This window comes from Macrotis lagotis, chromosome 5 (genome assembly GCF_037893015.1).
Source record: "Macrotis lagotis isolate mMagLag1 chromosome 5, bilby.v1.9.chrom.fasta, whole genome shotgun sequence".
NCBI lineage: Eukaryota > Metazoa > Chordata > Mammalia > Peramelemorphia > Peramelidae > Macrotis > Macrotis lagotis.
In genome coordinates this window covers 8,567,974-8,589,193 of record NC_133662.1, presented here as the reverse complement: position 1 = coordinate 8,589,193, position 21,220 = coordinate 8,567,974, and the positions used below count along the sequence as shown (strand labels likewise).

The 21,220-nt window shown below is 41.6% G+C and overlaps 1 protein-coding gene across 13 annotated transcripts; it reads left to right on the top strand.

Moving 5' to 3' along the window:
- The first annotated feature begins 66 nt into the window (after window positions 1–66).
- Window positions 67–20,442, top strand: MSH5 (mutS homolog 5). 13 transcript variants are annotated; one of them, XM_074236690.1, is made up of 25 exons: window positions 84–137; window positions 906–1,050; window positions 1,213–1,336; window positions 1,625–1,705; window positions 1,964–2,026; window positions 2,249–2,370; window positions 2,591–2,700; window positions 3,397–3,432; window positions 3,731–3,813; window positions 4,394–4,439; window positions 12,807–12,945; window positions 13,066–13,128; window positions 14,576–14,704; window positions 15,041–15,113; window positions 15,409–15,518; window positions 16,190–16,270; window positions 16,581–16,668; window positions 16,857–17,055; window positions 17,179–17,305; window positions 17,648–17,797; window positions 18,002–18,076; window positions 18,313–18,456; window positions 18,759–18,896; window positions 19,035–19,108; window positions 19,186–19,400. In XM_074236690.1, exons 2-25 carry the CDS (start codon window positions 928–930, stop codon window positions 19,295–19,297), a joined length of 2,490 nt encoding a protein of 829 aa, XP_074092791.1. In that variant the 5' UTR covers window positions 84–137; window positions 906–927; the 3' UTR covers window positions 19,298–19,400. The 13 variants fall into 13 exon arrangements, with proteins under 13 accessions (XP_074092798.1, XP_074092791.1, XP_074092794.1 ...); XM_074236693.1 differs by lacking the exons at window positions 84–137; window positions 19,186–19,400 and adding exons at window positions 144–586; window positions 20,094–20,442; XM_074236689.1 differs by lacking the exon at window positions 84–137 and adding an exon at window positions 144–559.
- The last annotated feature ends 778 nt before the right edge of the window (window positions 20,443–21,220 follow it).

The window sequence follows — 21,220 nt, the reverse complement described above, 5'->3', positions numbered from 1 at the left end:
GCCCGCCCGGATGCGGCTCCGCCAATCAGCGTCCAGAGCGGCGCCGCGCTCTTCCGTTTCCTGGCCTGAGGAGGCCCGCTCGGCGGCCCTCCCCCACGGCGTCCCGAGCCCGTCTGCCCAGGCTGCCCCCCAGACAGGTCCTTCCCCGGCGCCCCGCGGCTGCGCGTGTGCGGGGGGTGGTGGAGGGAGACCCCACCTTGTAGGGGTGGTCCGTGCCTATTGCAAAGCTGGGTGGGCGAGGTTAAAGGGCGAGAAATGGGAGTCCCCGCCCTTTCTTCCCTCTCGGGGCGGGAGGGGGCGCTGAGGAAGGGGGTGAAGGCAGATGCCAAAGGCCCGGCCCGAGCCCGAGGGGGCGCAGCTGCTTTTACCCCCGAGCCTCTGAGCAGGTCCGCCTCGCCCCCTCCGTGCCCGCCTCCCGTGGGCGATGCCTCCTCCTTGGAGAAGGCCTGAACGCCATCTTTAGCCCACCGTGCCACGCTTAAAGTGTGATTCCGGTGGATCCGCTGCCTGTTGTTATTGTTTGCCCATTGTTTTGGAAGACGACCTTGACCTTCGGAAGGTGATGCCTTGACATGTTGATATGCAAGTGAATTAATTTTAGAGCTCTTAAGTTCCCTTTCATCTTGAAATTTGGGGTCCTTTATTCGATAGAGATTCAACGCATACCGAGTGCTGACTGCATATGTGGTGGTTCCCTGCTAGGTTGGGGGATGGGGGGAGATACAAAGGTTGAGAGGACTCGGGCCCCTCCGGAGCCCCCAGTCCGGCAGTACACACACTGGGGCTGGCTGGCTCAAAGCCACATTCCTCAAAGACAGGCTCTGTTCTCAAAGGGGGAATTTCCGGGGAGGGGGCAGGATTGGGTGAAAGAAAGGAAGTCAGGCCTGGACTGACCCTTTTTCTAGACTCCCGGAGTCCCCAACAACTATGGCTTTCTTGAGAGCCCAGGAAAGCGCCATCCCCCAGGATCAGGGAGCAGGAGCACCTTTAGCGCCCCTCTGCCCTTCAACCCTGCAGGACGGAGAGGAAGCAGAGGAAGAACAAGCCGAGGTGTTCTGGGCGGAGGGCCAGGGCAGGGTTGCTTGGGAAGCCCGAGTCCCCCTCCCGTCAGTGGCAGAAGGGGTCCTAGGGAGCAACCAGGGGCCTACATTTCCCAGAGCAGGATTTAGGAGGGTGGGAGTTATGAGGTGACGATGGATACTTCTCTGACAGACCTACCTGTGTGTGCAGTGGCATTCGGGATGTCTGGGCATAGCCTACTATGACAGTGCTGACTCCACCATCTATTTCTTGCCTGACACTCCTGACTGTGATAACCTCAAACTTCTCCAAAGAGGTGAGAACAGTCTTCTGGAGGTACTAGCTGGGACTGCACCCATACTCATGAATACATGATAATAATTGTCCCTAATTCATTCAGTTCATTCCTTCTTGTACAGTGTATAATAAGAGATAACAGTGCTACCCTCCCTCCTTCAAGTTCCAAATTCTGGTATTCTTGCCCAGGTCCAATATACAAATAGGCTCTTGGGTGACAAAAGTGAGTGCTTTGCCAGTGAGTGGGAAGTCTTCTAGGTTATAGATGAAGTTCCATTATTAATGAAGTCTGCTTTCTCCCATCAAGTTTTGGATGAGATCAATCCAAGAACCATCATTACAAGTGCCAAGCAGGATGAGAGCATGGTTCGGTTTTTAGGGGGCCTGGGTGAGGACTTGAGGGAGAACTTTGAATATATGTGAAAGGGTTTTGATGTCTAGGAGATTATGTATCTGAGAGTTGAAGGTTTTGGGGGGAGGAGAACTAGAGGTATCTGGAGAAGGGCTAATGAATTTGGGGGATGACTAGGTATGTCTAGCAGGGTTGGCAGAATTTTGGGGGAAGTTGAAGATGTCCAGTCAAGGCTAGGGGGAGAGAAACAAACTGGGGTCCTCAAACTGAAGTCATCCTCTGCTTTTCTTGCAGTTTCACCTGGCCACAAGGAACTGGACCTCCCTGAAACTGTATTGTTGCCCCGTGTGGATTTTGGTATCAATGCCCACCCATAATTTTTGTCTGCCTCAAAAGCCCCGATCCCTACCCTCATTATTTAGTTTCTTTTCCCCCCATTACCTGATCACCAGGGATCCTTACTTCCTTCCCCTAACTCCAGCCCTAAAATGAAAAGGTTGAACTAAATGATCTCTAAGTATACTCACTATTAGCTCTGACATTCTGTGACTTGGCTTTCCAACCACTCTATCCCCACAGGGCTAGAGATCAGTAAACAGCGCATCCTATCTAGTAACTTCTCCTTCATGCCAGAATCCTTGACATGCACTGAAAAAATCCTCTACCTCTCTTCCATCATCCCATTTGATTGTCCTCTAATGGTTAGAATGGTCCTTGGGGGGTGGGGGGTGGGGTGGGCAGAAGGCATAGTTGATCTGGGAGGAAGAAAACTGCCCTAGACCAGATTAGAGGCTATGGGAGGGATGATGTCCATCCTTAGAAAAGCTCCTATTTGAGTCCTGCCTAGCATTCATATTGACTTCATGGGGATTTGACATGCCTCCCTCTCTCTCTCTCTGCCACTGATCCTGATATCACTAGGTACAAGCCTTAGGAGGGTTGCTCAAGTTTCTCAATCGGAGAAGAGTTAGTGTGGAACTGGAAGACTGTAGTGTCAATGTTCCTATTCTAGGCTTCAAGAAATTTGTCTTGTAGGTAACCCATCCAAAGCGTGTGTGGGGTGGATGGGAAGGGTATAGGACTGGGAAAGGTGAATGAGGGCTGGGAGTTGTAAGGGATCCCAGAAGCCAGCTCTATTGATTTATACTTGAACTGAAATCCCGCTTACTCAGTCCCCACTGGCACCAGATCATCCAGTCCTTGGAGTCAGGGGGACAGGAGTTTGAATTTAGCCTCAAACAGTTGACTCTTTACTAGCTGTGTGACCATGTGCAAGTCACTTAATCCTAATTGCCCAGTATCCAGAGCCATCTCCTGATTCATATCTGGCCTCTGGTCCCAGATGGCTCTGGAGGAGAAAGTGAGGTTAGTGACATGGCACAACACCCCCTCACTCAAATCCAATTCACATGTTTGTCATGATTTCAGCTCTCTGATGTTGTGGTCTTCAAAAATGAAGGACAAACAATAAAGACCTTTAGTGATAGGGAACTTGATACTTCATGAGGCAGTCTTGTAGCTTTGAATTTTTAGGAAGCTTTTCCACGTAGATTTTGAGAAGGGTAACAACATAGGAGCCACACAGATGATCAAAGGGAAATTAGGGGGCACTGAAGGGCTATAAAGTGAGATTCCTTGGCTAAAAAGACATTAAGAAAAACAAGAGTGTCTCTGATCTCTTGCCTTTTTTTTTTTTTTTTTTTTTTTTTTTGGTTTCTTATCCTCAGGACAGATCTCGTGAGCATAGACCAGGACACATATAGGTGAGGAGATAAAAGGACAAAAGTGTCTTAGGGAAAGGTGAAAAGGATTAAATCCCTATTGCTTTAATAAACCTAATGAAGCTTCTTCTCTAATCCTGGGCCTGGGAGGGGAAAGCACATGTGTATCTTAAAGGGGAAGGGAAGGCAAATGAGGGAATAATCTATTTATTTCTGGATCCCAGATTGTGTGTTCCAACTCTACCTACATATATTCTTCATTCCCTTAGGGTTTGTCATCTGGACTTGCCCTAGATTGATTATACCTTTGTTCTCCCTCCCTCCCCCAACTGTTCCTCAGTGTCCTGCAAATATTTAAGAGTGAGACCCATCCATCAGTGTACAAAATGGCTAGTGGACTGAAAGAGGGGCTCAGCCTGTTTGGTAGGTGGCATCTCCTCCACACTCATTGAAAATGCAAGGCCATTTTACTCACATTTGTCAGTTTTTAGGTCCCCATTGTCTGAAAGCTTAGGAATCTGTGGATTTTGTGTTTTCATTGATAGAGGCAGTGTAACTTACTGTGTTTGGTTTATATATGTCTTTTCTTCGTTATTTTTGTTTCTTCTATGGGGTCTGATTTTTCTTATGTTCTAACTTAGCCTCTTATATCCATGTTTCCTCCCTGTATATAGCTCAGTAATACATGTATTTGCTATCTTTATGTGAAATTCTGTGTGTGTGTGTGTGTGTGTGTGTGTATGCGTATATATGTATGTATGTGTTGCACACCTAGTACTGCCCCTTTCCAACACCCTCTAATGCTGGCTTAGGATATGGCCTGGCACCAGGCTCTTGCTCCCTTTGTATTCTAAATCCAGAATACCCCTGAGCATGCCTCACCAACTCTAGAGCTCCAGACACTGATACCCTAGTCCTAATCTCCCCATGGGTCATGCCCTGACTTGCTCTGATACACCCATTCCCTTCCTGGATGCCTGACACACCCACTCCTTTTTCTCAGGAATTCTCAACCGCTGCAGTTCTAAGTGGGGTGAAAAACTGCTCAGGTAAGTCTGTTAGAATCACAGCACCATACAGTTGGGTAACCATTTACAATTTATGAAATACATTCACATCCATTGTCATATTTTTCAACATTCACATTCAACATTGGGGAAAAAAGTGACCAATTCTTCATGTCTATCCATTGAAAGCCCCCAGGGAAAAAATGGGGAAGAAGCTTTGCTGATTCTTAAATAGAAAGCAAGAAATGGTGGGAGAGATCTCTACTACCTATGCTACAATTTTCTGGATGCAACAAGGGCTTCTGGGCAAACAAAATGATTGGAGATAAGGAAGGCAGGGGTTATTTTTCCTATTTATTTTAATAAAGAAACTGTGACCCAGAAATGTTCACTGACTTTTAGTCATACAGGTAACAATCATCAGGTATGAGAAGTGAAATCTAGGCTTCTGTGTCTTTAATGGTACACTTTATATACACTCACAAACAAGACCATTCAGTATATACAGAGCCAGACACCACAGGATAACACACATTGACCACTTACGTGTACAAAATGTATGAATGCATATTTGGGCAATAAATATAAATATAGAAGATAACAAATACCAGTGTGGCAGAATATTATAGTATTATACATGAATGCAAACACATGTTTGCATTAGTACTCATCAGAATTTATATATTCATCTTAGCACCCAGACTTATACTATTCTCACAAATATTTGCCTGTTTATGCTTATAATGAAAAGTTTGTTTAGATAACTTTTAAAGTCTTCATTGGACTATCTGTGTGGATAGTGGATAATAGCTAACATTTATGGAGCATTTACTCTGCTCATTTATATTGCATTATGCTAATTGCTTTACAATTAGTATTTTATTCTTTTGTCAGAACAACCCTGGAAGGTAAGTGGTACTTTTGTCCCCATTTTACAGGTGAGGAAATTGAGGAAGAGAAAGGCTAAGTGACTTGCCTAAGCTCACACAGATTCAAATTCAGGTCATCTTGATTCTAGGCTCCCAGGCACTTTATTCAGTGTGCCACCTAGCTTACCTCAGAACCAGGAAAAATTCAGGTTCAGATCCCTCTCTGATACATAATGGATCTCAGTACTCTAGGTTAGAATTGTCAGTCACAGGGTCCATAGACTGGGCTAGCAACACCCTAAATGGCCCAAACCAGATTAAAATGTAACTGGGGGGGGGTCTCACTAGAAATTTCGGTGAATAGAACACCAGTCCTGGAGTCTGGAGGACCTGAGTTTAAGACACTTGATAACTTCTAGCTGTGTGATCATGGACTAGGCACATAACCCCATTGCCTTGCAAAAACAAAACCAAAAAAATTAATTGGAAAGAATTGAACAAAATTAAAAAACAAAATAAAACAGTGTTAAGGTGTGGTTAAAAAGTCAAAATGCCCCCACAGGGATCCCTGTGTACTGTGTAGTAACCCTATTTCTATTTGAATTTGACAACACTGCTCTGAGGCAAAAAGTTGGAAAGGAGTTTCCATATTTTAGAGAGTTCGCTCAATTATTGAAGTCATAGATCAGCTTCTTTTCCCTATTTGGTTCTGATATTCAACATCCATGAGTAGGAGTGATAATTGAATTGATTCACATATTTTTGGAATTGCAAGGTAATTAGAGATGGAAAGGACCCCAGAGGCCATTTCTTCGAGCCCCTTCATTTTACAGATGAAGAATCCAAATTTTCTTCTATTTTTTTCATTCTCTTGACTTTGATTCTTAATGTCTCATAGACTCATTATCTCCTAATTACCCACTTCTAATTTTTATTTTTTATTTTTATTTTGTTTTTAGATTTTTACAAGGTAAATGGGGTTAAGTGACTTGCCCAAGGCCACACAGCTAGGTAATTACTAAGTGTCTGAGACCGGATTTGAACCCAGGTACTCCTGACTCCAGGGCTGATGCTTTATCCACTGTGCCACCTAGCTGCCCTCTAAAACAAATATTTTCATGCTTATTTCAAAGTTTAGGAAACATGTAGAAGGGAATCCCAGAACACACCTGTGATCTATACACATAATTCATTCACCTGAGATTTATTTCACTATAACATGCTGCCTCACAGAATACTCTAAATGAGCTGTGTAACAAATAGGGTAATTTCATAATCCTCTCCAGTGTTCTAGGAACGTGTTTCTGATCTTAACCTAACATGGGTGGTTGACCTTTGACACAAAGCAGGTTTTGAGTATAGTTATCCTTCATCTTTCCTCCACCCCATTCCCTAAACCCACATACAGGATAGCTAAAGACTCTGGGATGAACTGAACATGAGTGGCTAATATCAGAGCAAAGTGGAAAAACAGCTAGATTAAGAATCAGATGATCTGACTCTTCATTACTAGCTCTGAGACTTTGAACAAGTCAACTTCCTTCTGTTTCTTCATAAAAGCAGATGGGGTTAAATGATCTTCAAGAACTCTCCAACTTAGCATGAATTTTAGCATATGTTACACTAAAATTAAGAACCTTATAAGGTAGAGTTAAAATAACCAACAACAACGATAATAAAAATTGATTAGAAATGAAGTTGTATTTTCTGGGATTTACCCAAGTATACCAGTAGGTGATAGAGACCAACTAAGAATGATCTCCCCAAACAACATAAGAGCAGACAAAACCTTAAACTTGCTGGAGACCATTCTATTATTTGATCTCTGAGAACCATCCTACAATGCTATTTCCCTTGAGGGAGGTAACATTTTTGAAGTTTAAGTACTGGGAGAACAGGGTGAGTACTTGTTTGTTTGAAGACTAAAGGAGGACTGAATTCTTTCTTCTGGGTTTAAGGAACACAGGACAAGATTTTCCTTTCAAATTATAGCTTTATAATTAAAGAGGGTTGGACAAGTCTTCCTTTCAGAGTCAAAGGAGGACACATTCCATTCCTCATAACAGCTAAGAAATATCAACCTTTGACCAGAAATAGTTATAAAAACTTGTAGTTATTTTATTTTGATAATAGATACATAGCCCATTTTCAAGCCTCATCCCTCTAGATCTGAACACCCAGAATGACACACAAGGATAGGTATATTGAAATTCAATTTCCTGATATGGTGCTGGTAGATTGTCCAGGTTTCACAGAATACTTTTAAGATATCAACATTGTGAGATCTATTTAACTGCCATGACTTTTTCTTCTAGTTAAACTAGCTTTTATAGAAGGATGATCTTGATCTCACCCAGGGTCTACTTCTCTGATCAAGAACCCTGAAATTCCTTTATCTTGTAATCTTTATTTTTCCCATCTCTCCTTCTACCTTACTCCTCTTAAACCTACTCTTCTTCAGTTCCTCCAGTCTCTCAGTACTATCCTGTTCCATCATGTTTACTCTCATCTCCCTTCCCAATCTTGATGAACTAGGTCAATTCTCTACTTTCTCTTGGGCTCCTCATTCTCTTGTCCTATCTTTGACCATGCCTTGTCAAGACTCAACCCTGTATCATTCCTGCCTTTTACTTCTTGAATGGAATGGGAGGAAAACAGGAAACTAGAATGATAAAATTCATTTAAAATTTAGTTAATTTCAACTGGGCCTACACTATAGAAAATCAAACTTGGTAATATTTTTAGATTCTTTTTCAATAGTATTTTATTTTTTCCAGTTACATTTGATTAATTGGTTAATTCTTGGCCTTTATTGAAGAAGATCAAAATGACATCACTATATTTGTGATAAATTACAATGTGCCCCATCAGACCAATAGGCGCTTGGAATACTCTATAACAGATTGAGCACAAATCACCTATGTGAACACCTGGGGTGCTTACTCTAAACTTATGTATGTCATCTTTCCTTTGGGCTGCTTCAATTCTGCCTCTCTCATAGAGTGTAGCACCTTCACTAATGAGGGCATGCCATGCTGGGTGGTCCTATGCCAGTGTCTCCCTTGTACAAAAGTTCTTCAGAGAGATCTTCAGGATGTCCCATTATTGCTTCTTCTGACTCCCTTGTGAATGCTTACTTTTTGGCAAGTATCCTTCTGGCATTCTGACAAAATACCCAGCTCATTGTATTGCATTCCATTGTAGTGGAATACTAGGCAGTTTAGCTTGAGAAAGGACCTCCTGCCAGATAATTTTCAGAATCTTCCTAAGATAATTTAAATGAAAGAAATTCAATTTCCTGATATGGTGCTGGTAGATTGTCCAGGTTTCACAAGCATACAGCAATGAGGTCAGCACAACGACTCAGTAGACCTTCAACTTGGTAGTTAGTCTAATACTTTTTCTTTCCCACACTTTCTTCGGAGCCTCCCAAATTACTGAGCTAGCTCTGGCAATGTAAGTGTCAATCTCATGTGTACCTCCCTGGAAAGGACACTGCCAAGGTAGGTGAATTTATCAGTTCCAAGGGAGTCCCAAACTCATTGGTGAGTTGTGAGGGGTGTCTGCCCCAAGCATGTGAAATCTTCCACTGGTGGAATGGGTGGATAAGTATTTGTTCCAGTGACCATGAAGGGAGCAGAAGCAGGTGCTGTGGAGCACTTAAAGCCTGGTTAAATATCAAAGATGCCAAGGCCATCTACTGTATCTAGAATTACATTAAGACATTTTTGAATTCATTTTTTGAAAGATTTTGAGTTCCAAGTTTTTCGTTCCTCCATTATCTCTCTCCCTTTCCCAAGATGGCAAACTAGCTGATCTAGGTTCTACATGTACAATCATGTATAACATTTCCACATTAGTCTTATTGTGAAAGAAAAAAGAACAAAACAAAAGCCAGAAAACAAAAAAAAAAAGTGAAAATAGTATGCTTTGATCTGCTTTCAGACTCCATAGTTCTTTTTCTGGATATGGATAATATTTTCCATCAAGGGTCTTTTAGAATTGTCTTATATCATTGTATTGCTGAGAAGAGCTAAGTCAATTATAGTTGATCATCACATAGTGTGATTACAATGTTCTCCTGGTTCTTTTTACTTCATTTAGCATCAGTTCATGTAAGTCTTTTCTAGGCTTTTCTGAAATCTACCTTCTTATCATTTCTTATGGAAAGATAATATTCCATTACATTCATATACCACAATTTGTTCAGCCATTCCCCACTGGATGGAAATCCTCTCGATTTCCAGTTCTCTGCTACTTTAAATATTTTTGAATATGTGAGTCTTTTCTTTTTTATGATCTCTTTGAGATACAGACTTAGCAGTGATACTGATGGCTCAAAGAACATGCACAATTTGCCCTTTGGACATAGTTTCAAATTGCTCTCCAGAATACAAACCTGGTAGTACTTTTTTGGGGGGGGTCTTAGTAGTATTTCGTTTTTTCCAGTTAACTGTAAATATGTTTTTCATAATTTTTTTTTGGTTTTTGCAAGGTAATGGGGTTAAGTGACTTACCCAAGGTCACACAGCTAGGTAATTATTAAGTGTCTGAGGCTGGATTCGAACTCAGGTACTCCTAACTCCAAGGCCAGTGCTCTATCCACTGTACCACCTAGCTGCCCCTTCACATTTATTTATATGTTTATTTTTTAGGCTTTTGCAAGGTAAACGGATTAAGTGGCTTGCCCAAGGCCACACAGCTAGATAATTATTAAGTGTCTGAGCCTGGATTTGAACCCAGGTACTCCTGACTCCAGGGCCGGTGCTTTATCCACTAAGCCACCTAGCCACCCCCACATTTATTTTTGTAACATTTTGAGTTCCAAATTTTTCTTCCTTCCACACTCCAAGACAGCCTGCTGTCTACTTTCGATTAATAAGCATGTACAATCATATTAAACATATTTCCATAGTCATATTGTAAAAGAACAATCAGGACAAAAGTGAAAAAATGCCTAAAAGCAAATTTTAAAAAGGGAAAGTAGTATTCTTTGATCTGCATTCAGATTCTATAGTTCTTTCTCTGGATGTGGATATCCTTTTCCATCACAAATCTTTTAGAATTGTCTGATCACACTATATTGCTGTGATAGAGCTAAGTCTATCATAGTTGATCATCGCACAGGGTTGCTAATACTGTGTACAATAGTTTCCTTCTGCTCATTTTGTACAGAATCAGTTCATGTGAGTCTTTCCAGGATTTTCTGAAATCTACCTGCTCATTTCTTATAGAATAGTAGTATTCCATTATATTCATATATATATAGCACAATCTGTTCAGCCATTTCCCAATTGATGGCCATTCCCTCAATTTCCAATTCTTCATGGCCCCCCAAAAAAGAGTTGCTATAAATATTTTTATACATGTGACTCCTTTTCCCTTTTTTAGGATCTTTTTTGGAATACAGACCTAGTAATGAAAATATGATATTTCTTGATAATTGATTCTTTATCCTAGTTACCACAGTAGTTATCCCAAACATTTTCTGCTCTCCTCAATCTTCTAATACTACTTACTACTCAAATTCTCTTCTGAAGATCTAACTTCATACTTCAAAAAATTGAGACCACAAAATAATCCTCTTCTTCCTTCCTCATTTCACATCCCTCTGACATCATTTACCTTTGTCTCCTTCACTCTAGTCTCTGAGCCCTTCTGCTTGTCAAAGCCAATCCCTCTATATGTACCCTTGATCTATCATCTGTAGCCAGTTGCTTCCAAAATAATTCCCATTCTTTCTTGAAGCTTTAATGCCTCCTTAAATATTAATACCTTTCCTTTTATTAGTTTTTATTTGTTTTTCTAATTATATGTAAAGAAACTTTTCAGCATTTTTTAATTTTAATTTTTTCCAATTACATGCAAAGATGGTTTTCGACATTTATAGTTTTGCAAGCTTTTGTGTTCCACATTTTTCTGTCACCTTCCCTCACCATGGCAGTGTGTAATCCGATATAGGTTGTACATGTTCAATGATGGGTTTTTTGATTTGTTTTTGTAAGGCAGTGGGGGTAAGTGACTTGCCCAAGGTCACACAGCTAGGCAATTATTAAGTATCCGAGGTTGGATAGTATTTATTGCTGAATAAAAGGGTATGCACAGTTTTATTGCCCTTTGGGCATAGTTTCAAATTGTTCTTCAGAATTGTTGGATCAGTTAACAATTCCAGCAACAATGCATTAGTCTCCTAATTTTCTCACATCCCCTTCAACATTAATTCCTTTTCTAACACCTAAGTGTTCCCCAGTCTAAACATACAAAAGCCCCCACTAGTTTCTATCATGTCTGTTACAATAACTCTAATATCCATCTATAATTGATACTTCTATTTCCTTCCTTCTCAGTCTTCTAAACCCTCTGCAATCTGACTTCTAGTATTATCATTCAACTGAAATGACTCCATCAAAGTTACCAACAGTCTCTTAATTGTCCATATATGTCTTCTCTTGAACTCTAGGTCAATAACATCATTAGACATGTCAAACTGAATGTCCAATAGTCATCTCAAATTAAATGTGTTCAAAATAGAATTTCCCACTAATCCCATCCCTCTTCCCTGTTATTGTTGAGGGTCCCATCATCTTTCCTGTCCTACTCATCTTTGAAATTTTGCTTTTTTACTCAAACATACTATGTATGAAATTATTTGCCAAGTCTTGTCATTTCTTTCTTTACAACATACCTGAACTATATTCCCTTCTCTTCATTCCCATTGGTACCACTCTAATTCAAATGCTCAACCCTTGCCTAGACTATTACATTAGCAGTATCATTGAACTTCCTGCCACAATTCTTTCCCTAACCCATTTCATTTACCACATAGTTGTCAAAGTGACTTTTACAAAGTTTAGGTCTAACCACATCTCTTCTAATCCCCCTACCAATTCATATAAAGTGGCTCCCTATTTACCTCTAGGGTCACACATACTCCCATGGTTAGCATTTAAACCTGGCCCTTTCCTACCTTTCTGATCTTCCATTATACTCTTCTCCACACATTCTGTGATTCAGCCATACTCACCTTTTTCACATCCTCTCTCATCTCCACAATTTCACAGGCCTAGAATGCTCTCCCTCCTCCTCTATAATACTTAGAATCCCAGCATCTCTGGCTCCTCCTAGCTCGAAGTCTGTAACACACACCCCAGGAAATTACTCCAGGTAATTAAGTTGTCTTTGCTTCTTGACAGCTAGGTGAAGCAGTGGATAAAAGGGCTGGGCCTGACCTGAATTAACTTCTGATAAACTCTTACTTGCTTTGTGAATCAGGGCAAGTCATTCAACCTTGATTTTCATCAGTCTCCTCAATTGTAAAATGTGGATAATAATAGATTTGTAAAAACTACTTAGCTCAAAGCCTGGTATATAGTAGTGCTAGATAGGTTCCTTTTCCTCCTACTAGGAATGCAAATACAGAGCCACACACATACACTTCAGTATTATTACAGTGAAACACACTTTGTAATAGAATGAGCCAGAAGCCCATTGACACAGAAAAAAAAAAATAGACTCAGTCTCTCTCTTGGCTACACTCCAGGCTCTGGCTAATGCGACCAACTCAAGACTTGGAGGAACTGAATTCCCGTCTGGATGTTATCCAGTTTTTCCTGCTGCCGCAGAACCAAGAAATGGCCCAGACCCTGCACAGACTGCTGAGCCACATCAAGAATGTACCTGTAAGCCAGGCTGCCCAGGGGGTGGGTAAGGGAAACAGCATGAGAAGAAAGACTGGGGCTACCTGGGGATGCTGGGGTCTCTTGGAGAAAAGGGCAATGATGTGCTGTGTTTGTCTGTAGCTTATCCTGAGACGTATGCTCTTGTCACACACCAAAGTTAGTGACTGGAAAATTCTCTATAAGGTAAATATCCTCCCCTTCCCCATTCCTGATGACACTCTGCTCCTATTCTACCTTCTAAGTCCCATGAGGGCTGGGGGCTCTATCTTCTCAGAATTTTATATCTCCCAACATCTTGCAATTATACCTTCACTCTTGCTTCACATCTTTGTGCTATTGTGTCCGTGCTGGAAGGCCCTCCTTTAACTATCCAAATCCTCATCAACTTTCCAGGCTCAGTTCAGGTTCCTCTTCCATGAAGCTTTCTGAAGCTTTCTTAACTACCCTGGCTTACAAAAGTTATAGGAGGGGGTGGCTAGGTGGCACAGTGGATAGAGCACCGACCCTGGAGTCAGTAGTACCTGAGTTCAAATCTGGCCTCAGACATTTAATAATTACCTAGCTGTGTGACCTTGGGCAAGCCACTTAACTCCATTGCCTTGCAAAAAAAAAAGTTATAGGAACATGGGATTTAGAGCTAGAAGGACCTGAAAGATCATCTTGTCCATTTTCTCCATTATAGAGATGAAGAAAGTGAGGCCCTAAAAAAGGACTTCAAAAAAGGCATCTCCATTTGATTTTTTGTTGCATTGATTAGACTACATAGTATAGTAATCACTTGTTCTGTACTTTACATACTAAGATCCTGCTCCCATGCCATACCTGACTGGATTATTAAAGGGCTTACCACTAAAGCATAAGCCCTGACAGATCACATCAGGCTGGAAACTTTGAACATGAGTTTACCTCATTTCTCCCCAGAAGCCTCTGCATCTATTCCATGTCCTGTCTAGAAGTATTCCTTTTCATAATATACCCTATGTCTGCTGTCTGAAGATCAGTCTAGCAAAACTTAAAGCTATTTTAGTCCTAGCAATTGTTCAAGCTTATTTATATAAGATTGAATTAAAGAAGGAGTACCTGGGTTCAAATCTGGTCTCAGACACTTAATAATTACCTAGCTGTGTGGTCTTGGGCAAGCCACTTAACCCCATTTGCCTTGCAAAAACCTAAAAAAAAAAGTTGTAAAAAAAAAGAGCGAACACATACTAAGGATAAAATCCTTAAATATATTTAAATATTTACGTATATGTTGTAGTTCTCCAGCTAAAATTTAAGTTTCTTGAGGTCAGAGATTATTTTACACTCCCTTCTCCCTTCTTAATAGCAGGAACTCTTTGAATATTTGTCCCAAATTGATATTCCCAAACCTTCCTCTTTTTTTTCTTACCCAAATTAAATTTCTGCCTCTCTCTGTTCTGTCAAGCATAACTTTCCCTCTTCACCTGCCTCAACCCAACCATATTTCTTGTTGCCTGTATTTCTCTCATTTTGTTTATATTTCTTTATGGCCTATTTTTTTCCTAGTGTTGGTTTCACTATCTCTTTTTCTTAGTGTTTGTCTTTCTTCGCCTTTTTCAGGGTGCTTTAGAAAGTGCACCTTCCTGATTCTTCACTTAAACTCTTCCAGACAGTGTATAGTGCTCTGGGCCTTCGAGATACTTGTCGATCTCTGCCTCAATCCATCCAGCTTTTCCGGGATATTGCCCAGGAATTTTCTGATGATCTCCACCATATTGCCTGCCTCATAAACAAAGTGGTGAGAGAAAGGGAAAAAAGAGGAAAGAGGAGACCAGGGCAGGGGGGATAGTACTGGATGGTGGCATAAGAGGAGAAATGATCAGTTAATGACAAGTTTGTGGGGACTGTAAAGGATGTGGCCCAAAGGAAGAGATGGAAAATATAGCAAGGAAACTGGGGGATGAAGAACAAAAGTGGAAATAGAATGAAATGGGAAGCAGGGGTGATGATATAGAGAATATTATAGACTGATCAGGAGGATGCAGGAGAGGGTCAAAAATTAGGCCTATGGCCTGTGGTAAAGTGGGAAGTGGGGTTGGGACTGTGTGAACAGGAATAGGTTCTTCCCATCCAGGTGGACTTCGAAGGCAGCATTGCTGAAAATAGATTCACTGTCCGACCCAACATTGATCCAGATATTGATGAGAGTGAGTTTAGGGTTAAAGAGGAGTCCCATCCTCCTTGAAAAATAAATATGCTCCATCACAGGATATATATTATTCCTGGAAACCTCCCTTTCTCCCCTGGGGCTGAAACCTGGAGAAATCCTTATTTTTGCAACAGCAAAGATATGCAGAGCTCTGCTCTAGGTCTTGAAGAGGGGGATATACAAATTAGATCAAACAAGGTATCTGCCTCTATGAAGGCTGCAACTCTTTCTTGTATCAAGGAGAGTATGTACTAAGTACATCTGCATCACTCACTCATCACTATCTTCTTTAGAGAAACGGAAGTTGATGGGACTCCCCAGTTTCCTCACAGAGGTTGCCCGGAAAGAACTGGAAACTCTGGATAGCTGTATACCTTCATGCTGTGTTCTCTACATTCCCTTGGTGAGGAAGGAGAATCATAACACCTCCCTTACAGTCATCCTGACACTTTTTGCCAATGTTGACTAGCAAATTTTTAACAACTGGTCCTCCAAGTAGGGAAAAAAAGTATACCATCATACTGTTTAGTTTAATCTTTATTATTGCTATTTTTCCCATCACTTTGTTTCCTTAAAATTAAGCTATCAACAAAACAGTAAACCAAGCTCTGATGTTTGCCAGTTTCTGAGCTGTAAATAAATGCACAATGAAAATTTAATGTTGGCTTATGCTGTTTCAAGCTGGTTCCAACACATCTCTGTTTTTAGGGAACAGAAGTCCTATTCTAGGAGTGGCTAGGTGACACAATAGATAGAGCACCAGCCCTGGAGTCAGGAGTACTTGAGTTCAAATCTGGCCTCAGACACTTAATTACCTAGCTGTGTGACCTTGGGCAAGTCACCTAACCCCATTGCCTTGCAAAAACCTAAAACAAAAAAAAGAACAGAAGTCCTATTCTGGTGGGATCTATATAAACCTACTGGTCTTTAGGGGAATTCACTAGATATTAAGGGGAACATTAAAGCCTCTTGAGGAAACACGGAGTCAAAGGTCCTTTGAGTTCTTCTTGGATAGCTATGAGAGTCACGCCTTAAAATACCTTTAAATTTATTTGCCCTCATTTACCTCTCCAGATTGGCTTCCTTCTCTCTATCCCCCGCCTGCCCTTTATGGTAGAGCCAAGTGACTTTGAGATTGTGGGCCTAGATTTCATGGTAAGAACCTGGTCCTATGAGGGATAGGGATGGTGGTGAATGAGGTGAGTTAGAGCCCAGGATGAATGAAATGAACAAGGCAGTTTTTTTTCCTCAGCCTCAACTAAGGTGGAGGGTCTCCACAGCCTGATCTTTGTAAACTCTAAATTAGAGCAAAGAGAAGAGAGGGAAGGGAAAAATAATGGTTGGGGAGAGGATGAAGGAGATGAGAGAAAAAGTAGAAAAAAATTGAAAGTGGAAAAGAGAGAGGGCATTCCCTATAGAGAAAGTCTGTGAAAATCATTGTGGGTTCAAACCCTTGTCTGCACAGTTTTTGTCTGAAGAGAAGCTACACTATCGAAGTGCCCGAACCAAGGAATTAGACTCCATCTTGGGAGACCTCCACTGTGAGATAAGAGGTGAATGAAGGGGTGGGTGTTGACCTAGAGAATGCTTCTAACTGGCTCCTTCTCTACATCAACTCTTCCTCTATCTGATCCTATGTTTCCATGTTTTATTTTCTTTCTTTGTGCCCCTTGGTTTTCCTTTCTTTTCCCCAACCCTGTCTTCTACCCCCACCTTTTTTGGCTCTCTGTTCCCCACCCAGATGGAGAAACATTATTGATGCATCAGCTGCAGTGCCAGGTGCTGTCCAGGGGGGCAGTACTGAATCGTGTGATAGATCTTGCTTCCCGACTGGATGTCCTACTGGCCCTGGCTGGTGCTGCCCGGGACTATGGCTATTCACGGCCCCAGTATTCCCCTAAAATTCTTGGGGTGAGAATACAAGATGGCAGGTCAGTCAGGTGGGAGTTAATATTCAATTACCAGGGATAAGTGGGTATGATGGTTTCCACATCACTGCCCCTTGAATATCTAGAAGAGATAGAAAATAGGCAACATCATTAGCATTTCTCTGACCACCCCAGACACCCACTGATGGAGTTGTGTTCTCGTACTTTTGTGCCAAACTCTGCCGAGAGTGGTGGGGACCAAGGAAGGATCAAAGTCATCACAGGCCCCAACTCATCAGGAAAAAGCATCTACCTTAAACAGGTGAGGGAATTCCTGACTTATCTACTATCCCCCTCCCTCCCCACATATTTGTCTTAGAGCTTTCCATTTCTGTGCCTTGATGTGGCTCTGGATGGTTTTCTTGGTTTTAATTAGTTTCACACAGTTCCTTTTGAGTATACCTACTTGACCTCAGAGTGATGCAGAGACACTAGGTCAGGTATCTTGGGTGGTGAGAACAAACTGTTCAGTTTTCCATTTTTTCTCACTTCTGTAGCTCCCCCAAATCCTTCAGCTATCTTAGCCTCTCCTTGACAAACCCTGGTCCTTCCTCATCCCCCATCTTCTATCCTCACTACTTTTCTTTTCTTCTTCACCATCCAGATAGGTCTGATTACATTCATGGCTCTAGTGGGGAGCTTTGTGCCAGCGGGCAAGGCTGAAGTTGGAGCAGTGGATGCCATTTTCACCCGAATCCACAGCTGCGAGTCTGTCTCCCTTGGTCTCTCCACATTCATGACTGATCTCAACCAGGTTTATCTCAGCAATGGGAGCCAATAGTGACAAAGAAGTGAGGGGGAGGGGTTCCACCCTGAAAATCACTCAACTTTTGAGACACAGTCCCTCTTCCTATCTTTGGGGTGGGGGTGAGGTAGGTGGGATGGGATTGGAATTTACTCAGTGCAGAGTCTGGGGAATGGATAAAATGAAAACTTCCATCTCCATCTCTATTTTCAGGTGGCAAAAGCTGTGAATAATGCCACTGAGAGGTCCCTAGTCCTCATTGATGAATTTGGGAAAGGAACTAACACGGTGAGGCAAGAGTGATTGAGAACCAGGGAGAAAGAGGAGGAAATGGAAGTGGGTTACTGGGAAAAAGAAGGAAATGGGAAGCCACATGGAATTGAAAGGAAAAGGAAGTTTAAAAGAAAAGGGAAAAGAAAGAATAATGAAGACTGGGGGGGAAAGAATGAAACCAAAACCAGTTGCAGGACAGGAAAACTCTAGATCTGGATATCTCCATTCTGCTCTTCTATATCTTTCCTCAGGTAGATGGACTGGCACTCCTGGCCTCTCTACTCAGACACTGGGTGTCCCAAGGGCCCAGCTGCCCCCAGATCTATGTTGCCACCAACTTTCTGAGTCTCATTCAGTTGCAACTGCTGCCCCCTGGACCCCTTGTGGAGTATCTGGTGAGGATGCCAATCTTACCTTTCAGACGAAAGCATCTTCTAAATCTAAAATTCAGAACCTCAGTCTGGGAGTTTTCTAAGAGCAATGAACCTCTCTTCTGATAAACTGAAAGCTAAGAATGGAAATTCTTGTATCATTTTGGGAGCTTCCCAAGGATGGGGATTTTATCTCTATAATCAAGCTAGGAACTTTGTGAGAACAGAGAAATTCCTCTTTCCTCTATCTTTTAAAGAAACAGGTCATCCAGAACACTCATAAAAATAAGGTATGTGATAGATTTTCCATTTTTCTCTTCCACAAGACCATGGAGACGTATGAAGATGGCAATGACCTCATTTTCTTATATCAAGTACGAGAAGGTGTTGCAAATGCCAGTCATGCCTCCCACACAGCAGCCCAAGCTGGACTTTCAGCTAAACTCATCTCTCGTGGATTGGAGGTAATGGAACATAGCATCCAGTTCCCTACTTGAAAGCTTTCCTCTTGAGTCCCCAACTCCTTTCTTGGACTCCAGCATCTCCCTAAAATTTTTAGTCTTCACCTCCTGCCACCCTGTCTTCCTCCCTTTCATTCCTAGGTCTCAGAATTGATCCGAAAGGGAAAACCTATTAAGCCTGATAAAGGACTTTTAAAGGAAAATCAAATGGAAAAGTGAGCATTTAATCCCTCATTCCTTCTCCCCTTGGAAATTCAAATATACTCTTCCCCCAATACCCTCTCCCCTTTAGTTGCCAGGCCTTGGTGGATAAGTTCCTGAAACTGGATTTAGAAGATCCCAAAGTGGACTTGAGCATTTTCATGAGTCAGCAAGTTCTTCCTACAGCCTCTTCTATCCTCTGATCAACCCTCCTTTCTCCAGGATTTCAAGTGCTTTTCTATTACTTCTCTTCAACTCAGGGGGGAACTGGATTATTTGGAGAATAAAATATATAATTTGAAAAAGGCATTGTTTTCTGGATCCTCCAAAAACAAAGACAGGTGGTAACTGAAACATCCCATTAGGAAAGTAGGGCACTTGTCCAACATTACCCAAATCCTAAAAGAATTAACAAATTACTTTTGAGAGACCATATAGATAACTCAGGAGAGACTTAGTAACAAATTGTTTCTTGCTGGGAATCTGTTGACTGTCTTCTTATGTAGCAGCTGGCTACTTGAGTTTGGATCTGCCTATGAGGAATCATTATTCAGACTTGGGAAAGCAAGGGTGGAAATAAGACAAAAATTTATTAAAAGAAGTTATAACACATAGAGGGGGAGAGATAAAAAAAAACAACAGACAAGCAGCATTGGCTGGGCCAGCAGATTAGAGGAGACTGAGGCCCTAAGCAGGAGTCCAACTCAGGTTTTTATGCCTTGCTTCTCATCCAGAGGGCAAAAGGTGAATTCCCTTCCCCTACACTGGACCTGGAATTAGGAAGAGGGTAAAAGCCTAAGGAGATCAAGAATACAAATTTTACCATTAAATAATGGAATCAATCAAGAATGGGGATCTTCACCCAATCTGAGCAGCCTTTAAGATTACAAATTTTGTTTCTGTTACAATCATAATTCTCTACTTCTAGTCAATTTACATCTCCACCCAATTTCTTTGTTACATTCACAATTCTCTTCATCTTTCCCCTGCTTCACTTAGGTCCAAACTGAACCGGTTGTGGTGAGTTAGGACAGAAGTATGGTGCAGTGAGAAAATCCCTGAACCCAAAGTGGAGAAATTTGGACCTAAATCTTGAGTTTGCTGCTGCTGATTGTGCTTACATGCTTACATGGACAACTTGTTTCCCTTCTCAGGACCAGTTCTTTTTAATCTTTTTTTTTTTTTTTTTTTTTTTTTTTAGCAAGGTAAATGGGGTTAAGTGGTTTGCCCAAGGCCACACAGCTAGGTAATTATTAAGTGTCTGAGACTGGATTTGAACCCAAGTACTCCTGACTCCAGGGCCGGTGCTTTATCCACTATGCCACCTAGCTGCCCCTCCTTTTTTTTTATTAATGAAATTTTTTTCAAATTTTTATTAAAGATATTATTTGAGTTTTACAGTTTTCCCCCAATCTTGCTTCCCTCCCCCCACCCCCACCCCACAGATAGCACTCTGTCAGTCTTTACTTTGTTTCCATGTTGTACCTCGATCCAAATTGGGTGTGATGAGAGAGAAATCATATCCTTAAAGAGAACAGAATTCTCAGAGGTAACCAGATCAAACCATAAGACATCTGGGTTTTTTTTTTCCGAATTAAAGGGAATAGTCCTTGTACTTTGTTCAAACTCCACAGCTCCTTATCTGGATACAGATGGTACTCTCCTTTGCAGACAGCCAAAAATTGTTTCCAAATGTTGTGCTAATGGAATGAGCAAGTCCTTCAAGGTTGAACATCACTCCCATGTTGCTGTTAGGGTGTACAGTGTTTTTCTGGTTCTGCTCATCTCACTCAGCATCAGTTCATGCAAATCCCTCCAGGTTTCCCTGAAATCCCGTCCCTCCTGGTTTCTAATAGAACAATAGTATTCCATGACATACATATACCACAGTTTGCTAAACCATTTCCCAATTGAAGGACATTTACTGGATTTCCAATTCTTTGCCACCACAAACAGGGCTGCTATAAATATTTTTGTACAAGTAATGTTTTTACCCTTTTTCTTCATCTCTTCAGGGTATAGACCCAGTAGTGGTATTGCTGGGTCAAAGGGTATGCACACTTTTGTTGCCCTTTGGGCATAGTTTCAAATAGCTCTCCAGAAGGATTAGATGAGTTCACAGCTCC

Bases quoted from the DNA above. Each gene is read 5' to 3' on its own strand.
- MSH5 (XM_074236686.1), top strand. The intron at 1,706-1,963 runs GTGAGGACTTGA...CTTTTCTTGCAG, and splicing joins TCGGTTTTTAGGGGGCCTGG to TTTCACCTGGCCACAAGGAA. The intron at 14,705-15,040 runs GTGAGAGAAAGG...CTTCCCATCCAG, and splicing joins CCTGCCTCATAAACAAAGTG to GTGGACTTCGAAGGCAGCAT.